The sequence below is a fragment of the Panthera onca genome, chromosome B3 (genome assembly GCF_046562875.1).
Source record: "Panthera onca isolate mPanOnc1 chromosome B3, mPanOnc1 haplotype 2, whole genome shotgun sequence".
Taxonomy (NCBI): domain Eukaryota; kingdom Metazoa; phylum Chordata; class Mammalia; order Carnivora; family Felidae; genus Panthera; species Panthera onca.
Window position 1 is genome coordinate 51958342 of NC_138344.1, and position 12969 is coordinate 51971310.

At 43.7% G+C, this 12969-nt stretch overlaps 1 protein-coding gene across 4 annotated transcripts in view; it reads left to right on the forward strand.

Annotated features, from left to right (window-relative positions):
* Positions 1-12969, forward strand: part of GNB5 (G protein subunit beta 5) — a 58796-nt gene that overhangs the window by 23033 nt on the left and 22794 nt on the right. For all 4 annotated transcript variants that reach the window (XM_060618504.3, XM_060618508.3, XM_060618507.3 and 1 more), the window contains 3 exons: positions 2871-2912; positions 5136-5212; positions 11462-11594. In XM_060618504.3, coding sequence (XP_060474487.1) covers positions 2871-2912; positions 5136-5212; positions 11462-11594 — 252 coding nt within the window. The remainder of the gene's footprint in view (positions 1-2870; positions 2913-5135; positions 5213-11461; positions 11595-12969) is intronic.

Sequence of the window (12969 nt, forward strand, 5' to 3'; positions counted from 1 at the left end):
TAACACGCATTGAATATAAAACTGTAAACTGAAGTCATTTATTTTTATGGCCAGTTTGGGCTTCTCCCTATCCCTGCCTTCAGCCCAGCTTTTCCAAAGGACAATTTGGGGTTTTTTTTAATTGCCCTTTTAAGTATAAAAACTATACATATTCTAGGGGTGCCTGGGTGGCTCAGTCGGTTAAGTGTCCAACTTCAGCTCAGGTCACAATCTTGCCATCCGTGATTTCAAGCCCGGCTTTGGGAGGCTGTGCTGATAGCTCAGAACCTGGAACCTGCCTTGGATTCTGTGTCTTCCTCTCTCTCTCTCTGCCCCTCCCCACTCACACTCTGTCTGTCTGTCTCTCTCAAAAATAAATAAAAACATTAAAAACATATACATGTTCTAAATAATCCACACACTCTAACATCTATGTCAGGTTGTATTTGATAAGAATAGGTCGTAATTAATCTATATTACCTACAGGTCTAGTATGTCACGTACTTGCTTTCTTTTACGTTCATAAAAAAAGTTATCCCTTAAGTATTCTACCACATTTTAAAAAACGCTGAAAAAGAGAACAAAGAAAAGGTTTTATTTCCACCACCCAGTCCCAGCCATTATTACTATTTTAGAGCATTTCTTTCTCAACTTTTTTTCACAAAGTGGTTATCAAGATATACATGTTGCTACCTAGCCTTTTTGACTTTTTTTTTTACCCCTAGAAGTGTAATATATGTTGGATTCTCTGTCACTCAAATACTGTCCTTAGGGAGGAGGTACACTGCTTACGTGCTCCATCCATCCACCTCTGCTGCAGAGAAACTAGAAGCCGGGTGGGTGTGGGAGGAAGCTGGAAACAGCAGGAATGTTCTGGAGCAGACAGAGTGACTCAGAGCAGCCCTGTTCCCTTGAAGGCAGGAGATTAATCAGCCTGACTGCGTGGGTTCGGGTTTAGGGTGGAGGCTGTCTCTCTAGGTATGTGGGCCCCTGGTGTATAAATCCGTGCTTGTGGAGCAGCCCACATTTGGTTTTATGACTGATTTTAGCCTCTTGGGTTCCTTTTTCTCTCCAGAGCACATAGTAGGTGGGTGGTGGGGACAGGCAGGCAGGCAGTGAGGTGGAGGAAGCCACCGAAGGGAACGCCAATTTGGACAATACACTGAGTCCGTCCAAACGCTCCCCCTCCCCCCCGCCGGCCCCATGCAGCATGTGGAGCTACAGGTGTGGAGGACCCCAAGGCCTGGAGCCCCTTATCTCTTCTCTGCTCTGTTACCTAATCTACCCCATACGTTGTGCTCAGGGGTTTAGTCAGAGAAGTCAGACTAGAAGAACCAATGTGCTTAGGAGTTTTGAAAGGTCCCAGAATGCCTACTTTGACCTTGTTTCTGGGCACTTTGGCCACACGCAGCAGGAATATGGAAATCTTCCAGTAGATCATACAAAGCATCAAAAAGGCTAGGTAGCAACATATATCTTGATGACCACTTTGTAAAAAAAAAAAAAAAAAAAAAAAAAAGTCAAGAAAGAATGCTCCAAAATAGTAATGGCTGGGACTGAATGGTGGAAGTAAAACAATTTCTTTGTTCTCTTTTTCAGCGTTTTTTAAAATGTGGTAGAAAACTTAAGGGATAACTTTTTTTATGAACGTAAAAGAAAGCAAGTACATGACATACTAGACCTGTAGGTAATATAGGAGATTAATTACGACCTGTTCTTATCAAATACAACCTGACATAGATGTTAGAGTGTGTGGATTATTTAGAACATGTATATGTTTTTAATGTTTTTATTTATTTTTGAGAGAGACACACAGAGTGTGAGTGGGGGACAGGCAGAGAGAAAGAGACACAGAATCCAAAGCAGTGTCACTTTGGATAATCAGACCTTACCTGTGCCCCTAAATAGCATCTCTTCCCCCGCCCTCGCCTCATTCGTCAGATTTGGCTCCAAATGGCTTGAATGATTACAAAAACCAAGCCTGCCGTGGATGCTGCAGACTCGCCATCCCGGAGGGTGTGTGGGGAACCCATGTGCTGAAGGAGTCAGCTCAGCCGTCCTCTTCCACTGTTGGGCAGAGCCTGGGGGCCCAGAGGACCCGCACACCAGATGCTGGGCCGGTGACTGCATTGTAGGGACCAGGGCTTATGTGGTCTATCCCCAGTGGGTTTGTATGACAAATAGATGGCCTAGTGGTGACTCCCCACAGCCCCAGTGTGGGCTGCAGCAGTGGTGACAGTGAACTTGGCCCCAGCCCAGAACACACCCTGACAGGGAGTGCTCTCTTTGCAGAACAGCTGCCCACAGGGGATCCCCACCATGATGGACTTGTTCTCAGCATAGGTGCAACATGTCAGAGTGGCAACGTTACACTGATCTCAGGCCAGCGCAGCTCTGAGAAGTGGGTCAGGAATGAGGGTGGGGCTCTGACCCGTCCCTACAGGGAGCACAGCACACAGGAGCCAGGATGGCTAGTGGAGGTGGTGAGGGAGAAAGCAAGAGTCCATTCATTTCCTGTCAGGTACCTAGAGGTTGTTTCAGGTTTGTCTTACGCCTGTATCGCTTTCTGACAGGGTATGGTGCTTGATGGCCATGTACCAACAGTTTGTGCTTGGTTTCTAAATAGTATAACAGAAGTCTCCGAGCATTGCTTTTGTCTTTGTATCTGTACAAGGAGTATAACGTTGAGAACTGAGCCTTTAATCAGGCTGGACAGTTGAGCCCCATATTCGCTCCCCTTTTGTTCAAGGATAGATCTTGATTACCCAGATACTCACTCTGGCTTTCTCCTGCACACTGTCCCGCCAGACACAGCTTTTATGAACAATTCTCAGTACTTCCCTGTAAGGACTGGCTGACAACTCCTGAGCTATTTACCCTTTTCCTTCCAGGATGGGAAGGTGATCGTGTGGGATTCCTTCACTACTAACAAGGTAAGGTGTTGTCGCTGGCATGTTGAGCAGCACCTTAGAACCACAGCCCTGGGTCCTCATCCCCTCCAGACACCCCCAGTCACAGTCATCCTTCTTCTCGGGTGCCTTTCTGGGGATGGAAACCCCACAAAAGCCCATCTGTATTCGGACAGCTCAGCAGTCCACAGCAAAATCCATTCCTCCCCTCATTGAGGCTGGAGCATGGAGAGCCACCAGACAGGGTGCTAGCACTAAAACGGGAAAGGGCCTGGCTTGGAAAACTTGTCACATTCACACAGGCATGTATTGTTTTTCTTCTGAGGGATGGTAGGAGGTTCCCAAATCCCTAGGTTTCTCTCCCCTCTATGTCTTTGACCAGACTCCGTTCCACTGTGGACATGAGCAGGCAGTGGGCAGGGAAGATGTGACTGCAGGGGGTTGAACTGACTATCCTCTGTCCGGCCTGGGCATGCTCGGCTCTGAATTTAGACTCTTAAGAGAAAGGCCAAAATCAATGTGTCGGTGTGCTTACAAGCCTGCATCATGTTGCCATTTACAGTAATGACTATTGATTCTGTTATTTACTTATAAAGAAAGTCTTCTTTTTCACTATGTAAAACACAGAGATCTAGATCTGCCTAAAACTGAACAGCATCTGAATTCTGCACTATTGAATGTGTTTAGTAGCTGTTGTGGTAGGCAGTTGCTGTACACCCTGATCAAGGGGGGGCCCAGAACCATCTTTTGGAGCAGAGTCCCTAATGGTCAGGCCCCTGGGAAATAGTAAAAATGGCAACTTAAGAGTTTGCAAAGGGCTTTCCTGTCCAGCACCTCCCTCCACGGAAGCTTCTATTTCTCCCAGCATGCCTTAGCATCTTCAGGAGTGTGTGGGTTTTTGTTATTTCTGTTTAAGCCTTAGAATGTCATTGAGCACACACTGCCTGGTTTCTAAGGGGCATGGTGTTGCCTCTGTGGCCCCCCCACCCCCCATCAGAGACCATAGTTCTTCTTTACTTGTAAAGAAGGAGGCCTGGGGTGCCTTGTGCCTAAAGCGACCATTTGCACAGATTATTCTTGGCGTTTAAAAGGCTGTAGATTCTGGGGCACCTGGGTGGCTCAGTTGGTTAAGCATCTGACTTCAGTTCAGGTCACAATGTCACAGTTCATGGGTTCAAGCCCTGCTTTGGGCTCTGTGCTGACGGCTGGAGCCTGGAGCCTGCTTTGGATTCCTTATCTCCCTCTCTCTCTACCCTTCTCCTGCTTTGCTCTGTCTCTCTCTCTCTGTCTCTCTTTCTCAAAAATAAACATTAAAAAATTTTTTTTAAGGTTATAGATTTCAAGTGACAGAATTTTCATGGGCAGTGTCAGGGCCCATGTTTCCCCCACAAAATCACACGGGATCAAACAGGAAAGAAGACCAGCACTCACATGTACTTTAGGAATCATCTAGTCCCATCCTCTCCCTTCACAGATGGGGAGAGACTGAGGGAGGACAAATGGCAGGGCTACATGAGGCCGCACGTCTTGCTGGTGTTGGAACCAGGACCAGGGCCTATGTCTGTCATGGAAATAAGACCACAAATTCAGAAGGTTTTGAATTGTGGCTTTCTTGTTTGCCTGTCTACATGCAGGAGAATGCAGGAGCCAGGAGCAGGAACTGCTACATCTTGTTCTCATAGCTTCCATGTTACGGGTTCTGTGTTATCTGTGAGCACAACTCAGCATCACCCTGTGCACACCTGCCCCCACTCACACCTTCCCAGGAATGGTTTCAGGCCCCACAGGGCCCAGCGGCTGTCGTACACTCACAAGGAGACACATATGACATACATGTTGAATCATTTAAGAATAGATTTTGAAAATAGGGAGAATTTGAGTAAATAGGTTGAAGAATATAACTGCAGTGAAATTCAGACTGACCTTTCAAAGAAAATGAGCTCCAATATTCATTCACAAGAACGAGGGGAGTACACCATTAAGAAGTAAGTAAAACATTAAGAGTATTGTTTTGCTGGTTGAGATTTTTAGCTTTCCAAATATACAACATACTGTTCAGCTGATTATGGGGGAGCTGAGTCTCTTTGTCAGTCTCCAGCTGATCGTCACCTCACATCACTGCTCTTTGAAGCTGTAATGGAATTGAGCAGGAACCTGAATCGTTTCATTTTGTGAAAACTAAAGGTTAATACATGTATGTAGAAACACTGCTCGTTCCTTCTATGAACCTTGCGTACTGTGTTTCAGGAGCACGCGGTCACTATGCCCTGCACGTGGGTGATGGCTTGTGCATATGCCCCATCAGGATGCGCCATTGCATGCGGGTGAGTAGGGGCCACAGCAGCTTTTCAGATGTCCTGTTAGCCATAAAACACCGTTCGATGGGCAAAAACAAACACACAAAAACTTGTTTTTGTTATTTACTGGTTAAGTAATGTGTTAACTTCCTCCCTGAACTTTATCAAAAAAGAAACTATAAAAATCTCTTTCATAATTATTTTCACTACAGACTGACAGTCATTTAAGTTTCAAACCTGCCCGCCTCTACTCTCAAATGCTGTTGGTAGGGACTGGAAATTGGTGTAGACATTTTGGAAAACTTGTTGGTAATATGAAAGAAGACTTGAAAAATTTATAACCTTTGGGGCACCTGGGTGGCTCAGTTGGTTGACCGTCTGACTTCAGCTTAGGTCATGATCTCACAGTTCACGAGTTGGAGCCCCGCATTGGGCTCTGTGCTGACAGCTCAGAGCCTGGAGCCTGCTTTGGACTCTATGTCTCCCTCTTTCTCTGCCCCTCCCCTGCTTGCACTCTGTCTCTCTCTCAAAAATAAATAAACATTAAAAAAAATTTTTAAAAACCAAAAAACAAGAATTTGTAATCTTTGATCCTAATGATGCCACATCTAAGAACTTTGTTTGAAAGGAATGATCCATAATATAGAAAAGCCACATGAGTGATAATATTTATTGTAGTGTTATTTAAAATAAAGCAAAAATAGGGTCAAGTAGGGAAGAACAGTATGTCCATCAAAGGAAATTGTTAAGTGAATTGTGGTACATGAATTGAAGAAAATATTTTATACAACCATCAAAAAGAAAACTTCTTAATTATAGTAAGTGAAAAGAGCATTCAGGAAGCCTGGGTGGCTTAGTTGGTTGAGCGTTCAACTTCAGCTCAGGTCATGATCTCATGGCTCATGAGTTTGAGCCGCACATTGGGCTCACTGCTGTCAGCACAGAGCCCGCTTCAGATCATCTGTCCCCCTCTCTCTCTGCCTCTTCCGCACTGGTTTTCTCTCAAAATAAATAAATAAACTTAAAAAAAAAAAAAAAAAAAAGAGCATCCAGGTGGCTAGGAAGACTGTTTTATTCCCTATTCTCCTGGAGCTCAGTTTAACAGAGTTGGCCCTGAGGACTGCAACCAACCCAATTCCCTTTCCCTGTGTTAAACGGTTCTGGAACCATTCAAAGTATTTCTACAGTAGGAGCCCAGCCATGTTAGGAAAGAGTCAATCACATGTCTGTGATGAACTATACCAGAAAATCCAGTAGCAGTTCTTTGTGGATGATAGGACTATGGGTTTTTTTTAAATAGTTTTCTCTATTTTCAAGTTTTAAAAATAAGTGTATGTTATTTTTATAATCAGGAGAAAATAGTTTTATTTCAAAAGTGAAAATCCTTGGCCTTGAAACAAAAAGTTTGGAGCATTCTCCAGCCAGGGTCACACCAGTGCTCATCCCCAATGTCCCTCCCTTTGGGTGGCTGTTTGGGGGCATCTTTCCATTAACTCTCCATTTGCCAAGACCCTGTGTGCCTTTGGAACCCATGGTCACACACACGTATTACATATTTTCTAATTATTTAAATAATTCAAGAGTAAGTTGTATTTCCATCTTATAACTGAATGGTAATATTTATATAAAATTCATTTCCATTTACTTCTTGAAATGGTTTGAGGTAAGCACAATAAAAGACACACACATACATATGTGATTTATATATATGTGTGTGTGTGTGTGTGTGTGTGTGTGTGTGTGTGTGTGTGTGTAGGTATTTATATATGTCATATATATAAAAAATTTATCTATATGCTATATATATAAAACATTATATATGTGTATGCATACACACACACACACACACACACACACACACACACACTATCAGGTAAGTGCAAAGGAGTTCAGCCAGCTGGACAGTTAGAAGGCACAGTCCCCACAAGACTTCTGTCCCTTCAGATACCAGCCACAAATTTGAGAGTCCCCACAACCATTCTCAGGTTTGAAAATTTTCTAGAACAATCACAGAACTCTGGGAAGTGCTATACTTAGGCTCACAATGAAAGGATACAAATTAGAGCCAAAGAAAGAGGTGCATAGGGCAGAGTCCAGGAGGGGTCCAAACCTGGAACTTCCAGGTGTCCCCTCCCTGTGGAGTCACAGATGGCATCACCTCCTCCTGGCCACCATGTGTGATGATACGCAGAGTATTATCAGCCAGGGAAACTCCTCTGAGCCTCTGGTGTCCAGAGTTTTTACTGGGGCTCAATCACATACTCCCCATGTGGCTGACCCTCAGTCTCCAGTGTGTCCTCGAGGTTTAGACTAATACCTTCAGTTTCTAGTTCCTCCAGAGGAGGTCAGAACTTACAGAGATTGGAAGTGATAGTGCATCTCCTAAAGCCCCCACCAGAAATCACACTGTTAAGACTATTGGCCAGAACTGCTCCCGTCAGACAAGCCATTCCTGGGACTCAGAGATGACCTCCCAGTAGCTGAAGGCAAAAGCCAACCTCTCATTAGGTAAGATCAGTTCTTTCTCATTAGGAATAATAAATATTCTGCATTTTAAAAAACCCTGGAGTAATATGTTTCTAACTGGGCATTGATGTTAGCAGATACATAGAGTTGGGTGAGTTACATGATTTCTCAGTATTTGACACTGAGATACTAGCTGTCTGGTTCTGCATTACAAAAAGAATATGTTGGGTAGATCCTTCTGCAATATGCAATGGATATAATAACATAGTGAACAAGGTCTTTCACAGTAATTTAGAAAATGATTCTCTCGGATATGTCTTATTTGAACCCTCACTAAATAGAACCCAGTGGGAACATGTCCATGAGGATGAGGGGCAGGCAGGGAAGAGAACAATTTTACAAGGCCCAGGTGGACACATTTGTGGTGACAGCGTGGCAGAGAGAAAAAGCTCAGAGAGGAGGGATGGCTGGTGCCTTAATCTCAGTCACATCTGTTTCCCAGCCCTGGCATATGGTAGCTGGTCAGCACCTGCACTGGCTGCCTCGCACCTTGTTATGAAACAGAAGTGGAAGTAGTTCAAGGTGTAGTTCAATATTGGTGAAATATTAACAAATATGTAAAATATGGGGTCCACTGGATGAGGAGAGAGCATTAAAAATGAAACTGAGAGACTGAATCCCCATCGTAGACAAAAGCACCATCTCCCTCGCTCAGACCTTCCTTAGAACTGCCAAGAGCCACCGTGATTAACTTGCCTTTCTAGTGATGATCTAATGAGATGTTTCTCGACTGTGGCTTTGTGACACCCCTGTAACTCCGTGATCACACAGACCCACATCTCTGCCACATTCTCAATTTTTTTTTAGGGAATAATGGGGATATTTTTATCTCCATCTGCCTGACTTGTGGGTCTATTTCTTAGTTGCTTCCAAACTTAAAAGCTAAACTCTAACAGTATTGACACAATCCTCTTCTCAAAAAAAAAATGTGTTAATTGATTTTATTTATATGTAAGTTTTTTTTTTTTATTTGAAAACCAGATCCCCAAGAAGACTTCACTCAGGAATTGTACACTTGATATGAACACCTGTTCACAAGGCACTGGACTGAGTGTCCTGGGGAATTTAAAGATGAATAGGATAGGGGCACCTGGGTGGCTCAGTCGGTTAAACGTCCCACTCTTGATTTCAGCTGAGATCATGATCTCGCGGTTCTTGGGATCGAGCTGGACCTCGGGCTCTGTGCTGACAATGCAGAGCCTGCTTGGGATTCTCCCTCTCTCTGCCCACATGTTCTCTCTCTCTCTCTCTCTCTCTCTCTCTCTCTCTCTCAAAATAAATAAATAAACAAACATAGTGCCTGCCTCCAACCAAGTAGAATATAAAGATAACAATTATGACCACTTACTGAGCCTCTATCCTATGTCTAGAGCCATTCTGAACTCTTTATGCTTCTTTACAACAGCCCCTTGTAAAAGGTGGGTGGCATCCACTCCATTTTATAGTTGAGGAAACTAAGGCTCAGAGAACCTTAACAAACATAAGCAAGATTACAAAATGAGTTAGATACTAAACCAGAGATTCAACATCAGATGCATCACACTGCAAGCTTCTCTGCTTCTCATAGTGCAAATAATTCAAAATAATAAGTATCCCAACAGAGCTACAGAAACTACTCTGAAGCCTCGGCATGGGAGAAAGCCTTTCACCCTGAGGTCTGGGGAAGCCCATGGTCCACAGCATGCTGGTTCAATGGCACAGCCTAACTGCAAATCATTCTTACCCACAAGCTTATGAATTACTGGTAATAGACTTCCCAAGTCCACACCTGCCGCTTTGAGCAGCTGGAAAGGTTAAGGGACACCCTAGCATCCCCAGGGCCTCAGAAGAGAGCTCCTAAACATCGTTCCCCACTAAAAGGAAGCAAGGCTCCTTGGAGTAAGGCTGATTTAGGTCTGGGACAGGAAAGGAAGGCCTCTTTAGAGCCTGGGGGATTTTCTTGTTCCAGAAAGCAAGGAAATATTCAAGGACCAATGGAGTCCTATCAAAAGGAAACAGGAGCTGCTTGAAGGGGCCCCCACTGTCCAAATTTGGGACAATTTGAGCATCACATGGAATAGTGATAGTAATGGATTATAACAGAGTTGAAGAGAAAAAGGAATCCATTTCTTAGGGATGATCAAATCAGGAGGTCACCCTTTTGTACCCCTAAAGTAATATTTGATTCAAACAAGCATAGTCTTGCTGAAGCCTTTGCATGAAAGGTTGTTGGAAAGCAGGATATTCACATGGTCTTGAAGTGTCAAACCCAAACTATTACTAATTATAAACAAGTCACATTTACCATGGAAAGATATAATGCTTTGACCAAGTCATCAAAGTTGGCATCACCAATTTTAAGACAAGAGGCATCACAAACCTCTGAAGTGAAGCAGTAAGAAAGAAGTACACAATGTCACCTTTATACTATTATTGCCAAAAAAAAGTTATACTTGAAAATAGCCATTAAGAAACAATGTGGAGCACCTGGATGGCTCAGTCACTTGAGCGTCCGCCTTCAGCTCAGGTCATGATCTTGCAGTTTGTGAGTTGGAGCCCCACATCAGGCTCACTGCTGTCAGCCTGTCAGCACAGAGCCCACTTTGGGTACTCTGTCCCCCTCTCTCTGCCCTTCCCCCCTCTTAAGCTGTCTCTCTCAATAAATTTTGAAAAAAGCAAAGAAACAATGTAACAAGTCCAGATTGTATGTGACATTCTATAAAACACTTGGCCTGGGGCACCTGGGTGGCTCAGTCGGTTAAGCGGCCGACTTCGGCTCAGGTCATGATCTCGCGGTCCGTGGGTTCGAGCCCCACGTCGGGCTCTTTGCTGACAGCTCAGAGCCTGAAGCCTGTTTCAGATTCTGTGTCTCCCTCTCTCTGACCCTCCCCCATTCATGCTCTGTCTCTCTCTGTCTCAAAAATAAATAAACGTTAAAAAAATTAAAAAAAAAAAAAGAAAAAAAGAAAAAAAACACTTGGCCTAAGATCTCTTGTCATGAACAACAACAAAAAAGAGGTAGAGGATCTGTTCTAAATTAAAAGATCTTAGGGGTGCCTGGGTGGCTCATTAGGTTAAGCGTCCAACTTTGGCTCAGGTCATAATCTCACAGCTCATGAGTTCAAATCCCGCATTGGGCTCTGTGCTGACAGCTCAGAGCCTGAGCCTGCTTCCAATTCTATCTCCGTCTCTCTCTGCCTCTCCCCTGCTTGTGCTCTGTCTCCCTCTCTCTCTCTCAAAAATAAACATTTAAAAAATTAAATTAAAGGATCTTAAAAAGATACAAAAAACAGTGCAATATCTGAACCTTGCTTGGGCCCTGGATCTTGGGGGCAATTGGGGAAGATTGAATACAGATGGCCTCTTCCACGGTGTTAGGGAATTTGTGTTAGTTTTCTAAATGTGATAATGATTTAGTGGCCACCTAGGAGAATGTTCTGTTTTATAGAAAATGTATATTTGCAAATTGAAGTATTTAGATGTAATATGTCACGTCTGCACTTCCCTTCAAATGGTTCAGAATTTTCTCCTACAAATACGGCAAAACCAAAGTTACTAAACATAAGTCAGGGGATCTGGGTGTTCATTGTCCTATTTTTCTTTCAATTTTACTGTACATTTGAAAATCTTCCAAATAAAAGTTGGGGGAAAGTTTACAATATATGATGCTGCCAAAGGGAAACATTTTGAAAAAGTGCGTGTGCATGAGAATGTATACATGTATTCTATTGCCTTATATTAGCATTTGACACTTCTTTCTTTCCATGCTAGTGGTTTGGATAATAAGTGTTCTGTGTATCCACTGACATTTGACAAAAATGAAAACATGGCTGCCAAAAAGAAGTCAGTCGCTATGCATACCAACTACCTGTCTGCCTGCAGCTTCACCAACTCAGACATGCAAGTAAGTAAACGGCCATGTGGTGGGGCAGCCTGCTGGAGAGCAGGGGAAGTGGCAGAGGACTAAGAAGGAGTGGCAAGGAGAGGAAGCTTTCCAGTGTCCTCTATCATTATTACTGTTATTGTTACTGTTATTATTATTATCATCTTGTTCAAGTATAATTAACATACAGTGTTATATTTCAGATGTACAATATAGCAATTCATCAGTTCTATGCATTTCCCATTGCTCATTATGATAAATGTGCTCTTAATCCCCTTTATTTCACCCCATCCCTCACTACCTCCCTCCCCTCTGGCAACCACCAGTTTGTTCTCTGCATTAAGAGTCTGTTTTTTGAAGGACGCCTGGGTGGCTCAGTCAGTTAAGCGTCCAACTCTTGATTTTGGCTCAGGTTGTGATCCCAGGGTGGTGGGATTGAGCCCCGCATAGGTCTCGGCACCGAGTGTGGAGACTGTTTGGGATTCTGTCTTTCTCTCCCTCTCTGCCCCCTCCCTCACTCATGCACACTCTCTCAAAATATATAAATAAACTTAAAAATAAAGAAAACCATTTCATTTACAATTACATCGAAAAGAATAAAATACCTAGGAATAACTTCACCAAGGAGGTGAAAGCTCTGTACTCTGAAAACTATAAAACATTGATGAAAAAACTGAAGATGACACAAATAAATGGAAACATATTCCATTCTCTAGACCCAATATTGTTAAAATATCCATTCTACCAAAAGCAATCTACAGATTTAATACAATCTATTAAAATACCAAGAACATTTTTGAGAGAACTAGAACAATCCTAAAACTTATATGGAACCACAAAAGACACCAAATAGCCAAAGAAATCTTGAGAAAGAAGAACAAAACTGGAGGTATCAAAATCCTAGATTTCAAGATATACTACAAAGCGGTAGTATTCAAAACAGTATGGTACTGGCACAAAAATAGATGCATAGGTCGATGGAACAGAATAGAGTCCAAAAATCCATCCACACTTTTATGGTCAATTCATCTACAGCAAAGCAGGTAAGAATATACAATGGGGGAAAAGACAGTCTCTTCAACAAATGGTGCTAGGGAGATTTGGCGGTTGGGAAGATGGCAGCGTAGGAGGACGCTGGGCTCACCGCGTCCTGCTGACCACTTAGATTCCACCTACACCTGCCTAAATAACCCAGAAAACCGCCAGAAGACTAGCAGAACGGAGCCAAGCGCAGATGAGAGGCCCACGGAAGAGGGTAGGAAGGGCAGCGAGGTGGTGCCGTGCTCCACAGACTGGTGGGAGGGAGCCGGGGCGGAGGGGCGGCCCGCCGGCCAAGCAGAGCCCTCAAGTCTGGCTGGCAAAAGCGGAGGGGCTGGATGGAGTGTGTTCTGACAGC